The sequence below is a fragment of the Pelodiscus sinensis genome, chromosome 33 (genome assembly GCF_049634645.1).
Source record: "Pelodiscus sinensis isolate JC-2024 chromosome 33, ASM4963464v1, whole genome shotgun sequence".
In the NCBI taxonomy this organism is placed as follows: domain Eukaryota; kingdom Metazoa; phylum Chordata; order Testudines; family Trionychidae; genus Pelodiscus; species Pelodiscus sinensis.
In genome coordinates this window covers 4,407,961-4,420,606 of record NC_134743.1, presented here as the reverse complement: position 1 = coordinate 4,420,606, position 12,646 = coordinate 4,407,961, and the positions used below count along the sequence as shown (strand labels likewise).

At 42.5% G+C, this 12,646-nt stretch overlaps 1 protein-coding gene across 1 annotated transcript in view; it reads right to left on the bottom strand.

The window, feature by feature from the left end:
* LOC102452563 (uncharacterized) overlaps positions 1-12,646 on the bottom strand; it is a 41,475-nt gene that overhangs the window by 9,425 nt on the left and 19,404 nt on the right. The window contains exons 7-12 of the mRNA XM_075914277.1: positions 8,405-8,458; positions 6,627-6,716; positions 4,511-4,573; positions 3,911-3,946; positions 1,969-2,301; positions 39-371 (exon numbers count right to left, since the gene is read on the bottom strand). Coding sequence (XP_075770392.1) covers positions 39-371; positions 1,969-2,301; positions 3,911-3,946; positions 4,511-4,573; positions 6,627-6,716; positions 8,405-8,458 — 909 coding nt within the window. The remainder of the gene's footprint in view (positions 1-38; positions 372-1,968; positions 2,302-3,910; positions 3,947-4,510; positions 4,574-6,626; positions 6,717-8,404; positions 8,459-12,646) is intronic.

Below are 12,646 nucleotides of genomic sequence, written 5' to 3'. Positions count from 1 at the left end.
TCGGTCTCAGGTCTATGCATAAAATTAGGTTTTCTTACCTGACTTTTCCAGCTGGTCCAATTTCATCTCCATACGGCTAATTTCAGGGTTGGGTACGGAAGTTGAGAATTTCTTGTCTAGGAATCTTATCTGTTGCTGCAGCTCATCTCTGATGGCAAACTGCATGCTGTCTACAGTTTGGAGATTTCTTTCTTTCTCCTTGGAAACTTTTTGATCAATGCAGGACAATTCAGCAGTCAGCTGTTCAATCTGATTTCGTAGCTGGGCTTCAGACTGTGTTTGGAACCCATTTAATTTCTCATCCAATAACTTCTTGATGGCCTCCTGACTGCCTTGAATCTCGGCCTTCAACCGCTCTTCCATCTTCTTTTCTAAAAGCAAGGAAGTGACGTCTTTTTTAAAAAGTACTTATTATGATTAACTACTGATGTCTGTTACAGGCTAACTTATTCAGTGAACAGCGGAATATTGAAAGCAGTAGCTTTTTATTTGTGAAAAATGTAGCTCATTGGATATGAATTGAAAAGATAAAAGTACATCCGCAGTATGTTCCAAATTATTTGCTAGCTATGTTGATGAATATCTAAAAGGCCATCATATAACTACAATGAGTAATATACCGTTCCCATAATGTGAACCTTTCTCACATAAGTGGAACGAGTGAGCTTCTCCTCATGGTCTCCGGTAATTTATGATTGTTATATTGTGCGTTACCAACTACACAACATGGCAGAGTTATTGTGCTTGAACTGGATGTGTCTAACTCGAACCCACTGCAATGTGAGAATTCTGGGAGCGGGGAGAGAGGGAGGGAGATCCCAATGACCTTGAATTGTAAATGGAGAGACATGGATTCCTTGAACCTGTGTATTCTAAAATCCTCTTTTCCGGACAACAGGCTGCCACTGGGTGTAGTATGGGAATACCAAAGAAATCCACAAGCTCTGGCAAAGATTAGAACTTCTTTTTAATTGACAGGCGGTGCCTGGACTCAGAAGAGGGCAGTAGTAATGTTGCCGCGACAAATGGGAAGTTTAGCTGCTGAAAGGGGCTCCATGCCATTGACCAACTTGGGGAAAATAAACAAACAAACAAACAAAAACAAACAAACAAACAAACAAACAAACAAACAAACAAACACAGCCTCACTTTCTGTGCAGTGCCATTTCCATGGGAAAATTAACACATCTTGCAAAAACAGGCACACACACACACACACACACACACACACTCACACACAACCTCCTCTCAGCAGAATTGGGAACACCTTGTCTAAGAAATGGCTTCAAATTTCCAAGAACTTCAAGAACGTAAAAGCCATACTGGGTCAGACCAAGGCTCCTTCTAGCCCAGTATTTTGTCTGCCGACCGCCGTCAGTGCCAGATGCCCCAGAGGAAGTGAACAGAACAGGTCATCCTCACGCGATCTGTCCTTTGTCACCCGTTCCAGCCTCTGACAAGCAGAGGCAAGGGACACCATTCCTACCCATGCTGCCTAAGAAGTACTGATGCACCAAAGCACCATGAATGTATCCAGTTCTTTTTTTCAAATACTTTGGATGACTGCACTGGGTAACAACATAGTTTAATCCTTATTGTGCATGAGGAAATTATGGAGGGGAACGATAACGTCTGGAAATGGAAGCTTTGATGTATTCTAGAAATAGCTTAAGTCTGAGCTGAGGTACAAACCCCAATCTTTTCTCTGTATTAGAAACGATGCTGAATAGAAAGCCCTGACCAAAACGTGATGTGGGTACCTTCTCAGCAGCTCTTCTTTGGGGAAGCTTGAGAACCGGCATTTCTAAATTCTCCCTCCACCCCACACCTACAGACACCTGAAGAAAGGGGCTAACTTGAGGGTTGTCGTGAACCTCGGAGGCAAGTAGTCTCTGTGAAAGAGCTTGACCAATGAAGGAAGAGAAGGACATCGGTCCCAGGTCTATGCATAAAATTAGGTTCTCTTACCTGACTTTTCCAGCTGGTCTAATTTCATCTCCATACGGCTAATTTCGGGGTTGGGTTCGGAAGTAGAGAATTTCTTCTCTAGGAGTCTTAACTGTTGCCGCAGCTCATCTCTGATGGCAAACTGCATGCTGTCTACATTTTGGAGATTTCTTTCTTTCTCCTGGGAAACTTTTTGATCAATGCAGGATAATTCAGCAGTCAGCCGTTCAATCTGATTTCGTAGCTGGGCTTCAGACTGTGTTTGGAACCCGTTTAATTTCTCATCCAATAACTTCTTGATGGCCTCCTGACTGCCTTGAATCTCGGCCTTCAACCGCTCTTCCATCTTCTTTTCTAAAAGCAAGGAAGTGATGTCTTTTTTAAAAAGTACTTATTTTGGTTAACTACTGATGTCTGTTACAGGCTAACTTATTCATGGAACAGCGGAATATTGAAAGCAGTAGCTTTTTATTTGTGAAAAATGTAGCTCATTGGATAGGAATCGAAAAGAGAAAAGTACATCTGCAGTATGTTCCAAATTATTTGCCAGCTATGTGGATGAATATCTAAAAGGCCATCATATAACTACAATGAGTAATACACCGTTCCCATAATGTGAACCTTTCTCACATAAGTGGAATGAGTGAGCTTCTCCTCATGGTCTCCGGTAATTTATAATTGTTATATTGTGGGTTACCAACTACACAACATGGAAGACAGGGGAGATTCCAGAAGACTGGAAAAGGGCAAATATTGTGCCCATCTATAAAAAGGGGAAGAAGGACAACCCAGGAAACTATAGACCGGTCAGTTTAACATCTTTCCCAGGGAATATAATGGAGCAGGTAATTAAGGAAATCATATGCAAACACTTGGAAGTTAATAAAGTGATAGGGAATAGCCAGCATGTTTTTGTGAAGAGCAAGTCATGCTAAACTAATCAGTCCCAGCTGCCCCAGAGGAAGTGAACAGAACAGGTCATCCTCACGTGATCTGTCCGTTGTCACCCATTCCAGCCTCTGACAAGCAGATGCAAGGGACACCATTCCTACCCATGCTGCCTAAGAAGTACTGATGCACTGAACCTCCATGAATGTATCTAGGATTGGACAGTCCACTTATTCTGCCTCCCTATGCTTTATGAAATTTGTCTTCTGAATATGAATACACATAACTCAAGGATTCTTTAGACAAAATGGCTCCTGTGACATATAATTTTAAATTTATATTCTGCTGAATATGTGCATTCTATTTTATGAATGCATCTTATGAAGTTAGAAATATTAAGTGTGAATCTATTTATAATTCTATAAATGCTAATGATGGCCATTACTGATATTCCAGAAGCATACTGGCCCAGTGCTCAGGATTAACACCTGTTTTGTTTTTCTTGTAAACCTGGATTGTGGTTGTTGATGTTAGCATATGTAGGTCAGCCACCTGATCCTGGAGCCTATTTTGTACATGATACTTTTCCACGCATGGGAAGAAAAAAATTGAACTGAGCAAAAAGAATTTCAGACCTGGGCAAAAGAGAAATTAAAGGGAGATCCAAATAATATTCTTTGGCTACGTCTACGCTGGCCAGTCTTGTGCAAGAACATATGTTGGACAATGTGTTATAAAGATGAAAATCACCCATCACTTTCCATTGATATGGGTGTGGAAAATGGTCAACCTCTGTCCTACTAGAAAGGGGGACGGAAAGACTCTGGCAGACACATGTTACTGTGGCAGTTGGAATTGTGAGTCTGGGAATGTTTGATCCTTTGTTTCCTTGTTTGCCTTTGATCTGTCTCCCCCCTTGTGGCTAAGGAGGGAGTAGGACTGACCACGGTGAGGAGGCTTTAAAATCCAGTGGCAAAGTGACCAGGGGAGAGAAGCAGATGGAGGCTGCAGATAGGGACTTTAAGAGGGGGTTTGACAGAAAGAGTTCCAGTATGGTTAAGAAGACCTGCAATACCTGTGCCTGCACTGTTTTTCTTGCCTCCACCTGCCTCTGTAACCAAACAGAATGAAAGAATGTTTAGTTTGGAAAAGAGAAGTCTGAGAGGGGACATAATAGTGGTTTTCAGGTTTCTAAAAGGATGTTCCAAGGAAGAGGGAGAAAAATTGTTCTCCTTGGCCTCAGATCATAGTACAAGAAAGAATAGGTTTATACTGCTGCAAGGGATGTTTAGTTTAGACATTGGGAAAAACTTTCTAATTTCAGGGTCGTTAAACACTTTAATAAATTACCTAAGGAGATTGTGGAATCTCCAACACTAGAGATATTTAAGAATAAGTTGGATGGACATCTATCAGGGATGAACTAGACAATGCTTTGTCCTGCCATGAGGGCAGGAGTCTAGACTTGATATTTTGAGGTCTCTTCCTGTTCTAGGAATCTAGGATTCCATTATTTTATTTTCTCAGCAACATTACCAGTAACATCAGCCACAAACAGCTCAGCACTTGAATCTGCAAACAAAGTGACAAACAATACCCTAGCACACCATTTTTTTCAGGAAACAAGGAAGTAAACCCCCTACTGGAAACATATATGCTATAGACAGCCACTTACCCCTTGGGTCCTGTAATTGCTTCTCCTTCACCTGAAGAACTCCCTGATGCAGCTTCCTGTTAGCTGCAGACAAGAACAGACAAAGACAGCCCTTAGTCTGCTGTGCGGTTGGGAACATGCTCCAACTGCAGAAGCCAGTGCTGGAAGGGGAAATGTCTCAGCACAGACCAATGGGATGAAGTGGTATTTCCTGGTATCTCTAACCCCTGGCTAGGAACCAATACTAGGGTATGTTTGGTAAACTGAAAAATATCCCTTTTCAATATTGCAAATGAAGCGGGGATTTGAATTTCCCATGCTTTATTTGCACAATGTCAGCCGCCGCTTTTTTTTGAAACAGGGCTTTTTTGAAAAAAAGCAGCAGTTCAGATGTGGATCTTTAGAAAATGAAAGCATTTTTTGAAAGATCCGATATTCCTCAACAAATGAGTTTTACAGGATCTTCAGAAAAAGGCTTTTATTTTCAAAAGATCCACATCTAAACTGCTGCTTTTTTTTCCAAAAAATCCCCATTTAAAAAAAAAAGCTACATCCACCATTATGCAAATGAAACACAGGAAATTGAAATCCCATGTTATTTGCAATATTTATATGTCTAATTTATATCCCTTTATTGAAAAAGGGATGTAGTCTAGACATACCCTTAGTGTCCAGAGAATTGCCACTATTGATCTCCCAGGAATAAAGACTTCAGTATTGACTCAGGGACAGGGAATGGGATTTTTAACTTAAGGTGATGTGTTCCAAGACACTTACCTCGGGTATTTAAAAGTTAATTTTTTTCTCAGACATTGACATCTAGCATATTTTGGTCAGATTCTTTCTCTTCATTGGAAAGAAAAAAATGTCTTTACTCTTTTTTACAATCTTCACTGTTTCTATAAAACACAGTTCTTAACAGGACAAATACCTGCCACTCAAGTGGGATTAGCTGCTGTAATTGACACGATACGTGATGGGAGCTGAAGCTTCTCAGCATCGTTGTCATCAAGCTGTAAGATTTTTTCTGGCAGGTGATTGCTCTGTTTTAAAATCTGGTCCATGCACTTGAGCTACACTAAGGTGAAGTTGTATTCAGTCCTAGGTGAAGCTGCCTGTGACTCTAGGATCAAGTGTGGTGAGGAGTGGGACCATGCTAAAATAATATTGGATGCACAGGATGATGAGTTTTGCACATATTCACCATTGACCTCCTCAAGTCCCATTCCTGATACTCCAGAAGCTTAATGGTCCAGTGCCCAACATAACTATCTGTGAATGGTTTTGTTATTTTCTCGTAAGCCTGGATTGTGCTTGGCTATGCCAACATATGTTACCAGACCACTTGATGCTGGAATTCATTTTGGATCTGCTATCTTTTCAATTCAAGGTGAGAAAAATCTGAACTGAGCATATTAAGGCGCAGGAAGATTCAAACAACACTTATAATGGGCAGACACCAGGGAACCCATTTTTATCACCCAATGTGCCAGCTGGAAATAACTAAAATGTAAGAAGGGGGAAGGAATGAGCCCAATCTCAGCAGCTGATTTCCTTGTGAAATAGAAGATTAAAGCATTTGTTAGGGTAACAGTTTGCATGTGATAAGTTTCTTAGAGTGTTATAATTACCTTGTATCTTTTGTTTACTTTGGAATAATAACTTGTTTCCATATGTCTGTTTTCACTTAAAATCATATACAGCCTTTTTTATACTTAATAAAAACACGTTTCTTTACTGTCAAGCCCAGTGTAAATAATTGTTTCCTGTTGAGAAGGGAAGCAACCACTACACATAATTCTGTTTAATTGATAAAGGGGATATATTGTAGGTGCTTTCTCTATGTAAAGCTTATACAGACTAAGACAGATTATTGAGTGCTGGCCCTATTTGGTGTTGGCAATGGCAACAATGTAGCCCTCCTACACCTGAGCTGGTACAATGTCTCTGTAGCTCTCAAGGGGGCAGTGACCACAAATCTATGTTTTGTCTGGGAAGACCAGAAGTTGTGACCCAACAAGACAGGGTGGTAGGGTGCCTCAGATTCCAGGTAGGTGGGTTCAATGGCATGACCAGTATATTGTGTGGCAGTAACAAGGGGCCTCTGTGATCAATTTCATCACAGTCATCTACTTACCATCATTTCTGGTAGAGTTGTTCTTGGGGGTAAGTTCTGGACTCCTGGTAGTTTGGGGTGTTTCTCGTCCTTTAGCCTGATTCTGGTTTCCTGCATGGACACAGTACAGTAGAGACATCTGTGTAGTAGCCGTTCCCTCTTGTTAATGTTTGAGTCCAGCCTTCTTGCAACTGTTATGTTAAATGTATGGAGTCGTTTTCTTTATTAACACCCTTTGTTTCAGTGTATCACTGTGAGAGTGTTATTGTAGGGAATATTGTTGACACCATTTAGTTGGATTTTTAATATACGTACCTGAGAGATTGTTCTCTGTGAAGCCATTTTCATGCCTTACTCATATTTTACTAAAGACACCACAAAAGAAATAAAATTCCCAATTGTATTTATCTCATCATTTAGAGGATGCCCTGGCAGAGACTATAGGTTTAGAAGAGGAGAGAGCTCAATATAGTCCCACTGGGACTGCATATTGGTAATGTGAAATCCTGACAGTATGAAGACAGCAAATAGTCTGGTAGCACTTTAAAGACTAACAAAACACATAGATTTTTTCATGAGATTTTGTGGACACAACCCACTTCTTCAGATGACCGGCCATCTGAAGAAGTGGGCTGTACCCACAAAAGCTCATAATTCCATCTACGTGTTTTGTTAGTTTTTAAAGTGCTCCCAGACTATTTGTTGGTTTTTTTAAAGTTTTTCCTATTGAAGACTAACTCGGCTACCCCACTGAAACAAAAACTATGAAGACTGTCATTTCTGCAATCAATCTCAAAGTCACCTAGGGAAGTACCGCTTGGGTGAGTGATTGGCACAGAATGAAAAGGTATAGGCAAGGAGTGGCTACTGGCAATTAAGAAAAAGGATGAAAGAACCTCCTCTGTTGAGCACTGGGGATGGAGTTGTGGGGAGGACCAGGGATGCTACAGCAGCTAATTTTAAATGGGAGTGAAGGGACACAGATCCTATGCATTCCTTCTTCTCCGTTTTGTCAGAAGGATCCCCAACACTTGCCATGACTGGAAGAAATCACCTTTCTCTCCTCATATTGGTTGATATTTTGAGCAACAGTAACCTAAAGGGGACCCCATAGTTTACATAACTACTGTTCTGCAGCATTTGATGAAATACTCCATCATTGTCCCCTGGAGGTACCTCAGTTCTGGCCCAAATGGAGAGTTAGACAATGACTAAATATGAAGAGATATTCAATTCAATTCTATAAAGTTATCTACTAAAATTGAAGATATCAATTCAGTTCTACTAAGCTGACTTTTGCTACCAAAAAACTGTCATGCAGCCTCTGACAGGAGTTGGGCCAGCAGAATTCCTCTGATTCTTGTAGTTTGCTAATCACCTGAAAATAATCTAATTCAGACATTATTTTGTGTCTATTCTCTATTAATTACTGATAATAGAATAACCTATGTTTTGTTTTCAGAGCTACTAAGTTTCCACACAATCCAATTAAATCAATTGGAGATGCAGGTCACAAAAAAGTCAGCCTATATGCTTAAATTCAGTTAATTTCATTATCACGGTAGTGCATGACAGACAATGCATCACACAGAGAAAAAACAGTCATTTCTGAAACTCAATCAATCCCCTAAATGAAATCAAGGAATATGTGATCACAGACTATATAGTAGCCCATAAAGAGCCCAATATTAGATAGAAGGACAGCACTTTGTCTCTTCAGTGTGTGTGAAGGGCAAACTGAAATATTTTGAAGATTGAGAGATGTACACATCTGTGTTTATGAAAATAGAGAAACTCACCTGCCTGGAACTGATGTTGCACCTGTCTGTCAGGCTGGGCCCCAGCTGCATTTCCTGTAATGGAATAGCCAATAAAAACTATTCATCTATTTACTTCTTGACTGTTGCTCATAGATTTGAAGACCAGAAGAGGTCATAAGTTCACATTACCATCACCTGCTAGAGTTTTATTTTATTAAGCAATAATTATTCTTTTATATTAAAATGCATACATTGGACTGAGGTGATGAACATAGGAGACAGATGTGTTGAGAGTCTCTGAGGGTACGTCTACACTACAACGTTAATTCGAACTAACTTAGTTCGAATTAGTTAATTCGAACTAAGCTAATTCGAACTAACGAGTCTAGAACTAAAAACTAGTTCGAATTAGCGTTTTGCTAATTCGAACTAGCAAGTCCACATTGAGTGGACTCTGAACAGGGCTTAAGGATGGCCGGAAGCAGTGCCGGCAGGGCATCAGAGGAGGACTTAGAGCGTGGAGATGCTGTCTCAGGCTAGCCGAGGGCTGCGCTTAAAGGGTCCCGACCCCCGCCCCGGACAGACAGTTCTTAGGGGTGCCCAGCTTGCAAAGAAGTTCTGGCTTGGAGTGCCCGGAATACCCACACTGGGCACATCACACCACTCGGCCATCAGCCCGGCTGCACTTGCCGCAGGCTGCCATCTGGGGAGAGGGGCAATTGGGGGGCTGCAGGAGAGCTTCCACCCCCAGAAGCCCACAGAGCCAGCCCAGTCCTCCCCATCGGGGACTCGTACCCCATTTCTCCCTCACCTCCTTCCACTTACCCTTCCCTAGCCCCCCTTCCTGATGTACAAAATAAAGGACAATTGTGTTCAAAAATGGAATCTGTCTTTATTGAACAAAACTGGGGGAGACTGGGAAAAGGAGGTGGGAGAGGGGAAGAGAAAAGCTGGGAGAGGGGAGGGCAACTAACATGATCAGGGGTTGGGAACAGGTCCCAGATGAAGAGAGGCTAAAGAGACTGGGACTGTTCAGCTTAGAAAAGAGGAGATGGAGCGGGGACAGGATAGAGGTCTCTAAAAGCAGGAGTTGGGTGGAGAGGGTGCATACAGAAAAGTTCTTCCTGAGTTCCCATAAAGAAGGACTAGAGGACACCAAAGGAAAGGAATGGGTAGCAGGCTTCAAACTAGTAAGAGAAAGTTGTTGTTCTTCAGAAAGCAAATAGTTAACCTGTGGAACTCCTTGCTGCAGAAGGCTGTGAAGGCTACAACTAGAACAGACTTTAAAGGGAAGTGAGATCAAGTCATGGAGGTTGGGTCCATGGAGTAGTCTTAGCCAGGGAGTAGGAGTGGTGTCCCTGCCCAAAGTTTGTGGAAGGCTGGAGAGGGATGGCACGAGACAAATGGCTTGGTCGCTGTCTTCGGTCCATCCCCTCCAGGGTCCCTAGGGTTGGCCGCTGTCGGCAGACAGGCTACTGGGCTAGATGGACCTTTGGTCTGACCCAGTACTACCATTGTAAGCTCAGGGCTCAGGGTCGGGGGTCTCAGTGGACCCCCTTGATTTTCATGCACACCTGCTCCTGGGTGGCCAGGCTGGCAGCTCTCCTGCCCTAGACAGCCACTTTCCTGTGCCTAGTGCGGAGATCGTGGACGAGGTCCACGATGTCCGCACTAGCCCAGGAAGGTGCCCGCCTCTTGCGGTCCAGGGCAAGCTCCCGGGAGCCGCCAGCCTGGTCCCGGGAAGAGGGGGTGGGCTGGGGGACATCGGGTGGGTGGCTCTGTGCCGTGCCAGGTGCAGGGTCTGCTGGTTGGGTGCTGGCAGGCTTGCACCTGGCACGGGCACCGTAGCCAGCCCGTGCCCCTTTAAGGGGTCCGGGGCCGGGAAGGAGGCATAGAGTTTCCCTGGTATTAGCCAGAGTGGCCACCAGGGAAACCTGGGGAGGCCTAGCCTCCCACTAGTTCGAATTTAGGGGCTACACACCCCTTAATTCGAACTAGCTAGTTTGAACTAGGCTTAATCCTCGTAAAATGAGGTTTACCTAGTTCGAACTAAGCGCTCCGCTAGTTCGATTCAAATTCGAACTAGCGGAGCGCTAGGGTAGTGCCTATTAAAGTTAGTTTGAACTAACGTCCGTTAGTTCGAACTAACTTTGTAGTGTAGACATACCCTGGGTTAGGTTAAAAAGGGTGAAAAACAAGGGTGATGTCATGCTAGGGATCTAATACAGACCACCTACCCAGGCAGAATGTGGATGAGGCTTTTTTAAGCAAACAAAATCATCGAAAGTGCAGGATTTAAAAGTGATGGGGGACTTTTACTATCCAGACAGAAGTTGAAAAACTAACATAGTTGGGTGCATATTATCAAATAAATTCTTAGACTTCATTGGAGATATTTTTTATTTCAGAATGTTGAGAAAGAAACTGGGAGGGGGGAGCTGTTCTAGATTTGATTTTAACAAATGGGGAGGACCTGTTTAAAAATTTGAAAGTAAAAGGCAGGTTGAGTGAAAGTCATCATGAAATCATAGAGTTAATAATTCTACAGAATGGTAGCAAGGAGACCAGCAAAATAGAGACAATGGATTTCAGGAAGGCAGATATTACTAAACTCAGAGATCTGGTAGATAAGGTCTCATGGGAAACAAGACTAAAAAAACAATTGAAGAGAGTAGGTACTTTTTCAAAGAGACCTTATTATGGGCCCAAAAGCAAACAATTCCACTGTGTAGGAAAGATAGAAAGTATCCCCTTGGCTTAACCAGGAGATCTTACATGATCTCAAAAACAAAAAGGAGTCATATAAAAAGTGGAAGCATGGTTCTGGGATGTATTAACAGGATGATTGAAGTCATTCTTCCCATCTACTCTGTGCTGATTATGCCTTAATTGGAGTATTGTGTCCAGTTCTGGGCATCACATTTCAAGAAAGATGTGAAGAAATGGAAGAAAGGCCCAGAGAAGAACAACAAAAATGATAAAAGGTCTAGAGAACATGAACTATGAAGCAAGACTGAAAGAATTGGGCTTGTTTAGTTTGGAAAAGAGAACAATGAGAGGGGACATGATAGTGATTTTCAGGTATCTAAAAGCATGTCTCAAGAAGGAGGGATACCATTTGTTCTCCTTAGCCTTAGATGATAGGACAAGAAGCAATGATCTTAAATTGCAGCAAGAGAGCGTTAGGTGGAACATTAAGAAAAACTTCCTAATTTCAGGGTGGTTAAACACTTTAATAAATTGCCTAGGGAGATTGTGGAATCTCCAATACTAGAGATATGTAAGAGCAAGTTGGACAGATATCGCTCAGGGATGATCTAGACAGGGCTTTGTCCTGCCAGGAGGGCAGGGGACTGGACTCGATCACTTGAGAGTTCTTCCAGTTCTAGGAATCTAGGATTCCATGATTTTATTTTCTCAGCAACATTACCAGTAACATCAGCAACAAACAGCTCAGCACTTGAATCTCCAAACAAACAAAACTCAGCGCACAGTTTTTTTCAGACATCAAGCAATTAACCCCCAAACACAGACATACACACTACAGACAGCCAGTTACCCCTGGGGTCCTGTAATTGCTTCTATTTCACCTGGAGAACTCCCTTACTCAACTCCCTGTTAGCTCCCCCTGTTTGCAAAGCTGAACACATCATACAATCAGATCTGCATCTTCAAAACTAGGCTGAGCTCACTCCCATCCTTGTAAGTGGAGAGAGCAGGAAAAATGCCCTATTACTGACCATGAGGACTGTGATTTTAGCTCAGCACCAAAGAAAGAAGGTGGGGAGAAGCTATTTTGCTTTCTCTCAGGACACATCTTCACTGCAGGGCAAAACTCATACATTTGCATTCCTCTCTCGAAAGACAAATGCAGTGTAGACATACTCTAGATGTGCACTATATTATTTTGAAATAACCTCAGTTATTCCAAAATAAGGCAGCTGTGCAGACTTGCCCTCAGTGGTGTGGGGAGTCACACTCATCCTGGCTAATGTATTTTGAAGTTGAAAAGCAGTGACCATATCATTCCGTGGAGCTCAATGTGGAAAACCATCAAACTCTGTCCCACTGGGAAAGGGCAAGGAAAGATATTGGCAGGCACATGTGGGAAAAGGGGAAGAACTGATCGAGAAGAGACCAACAGGCAGAGAGGAGGGACATGATCCTTGCAGAGCAGAGAAACTACAGAACAAAGCACGTAGGCTGTGTCTAGACTGTCCAGTTTTTCCGGAAAATCAGCCACTTTTGCGGAAAAACTTGCCAGCTGTCTACACTGGCCAC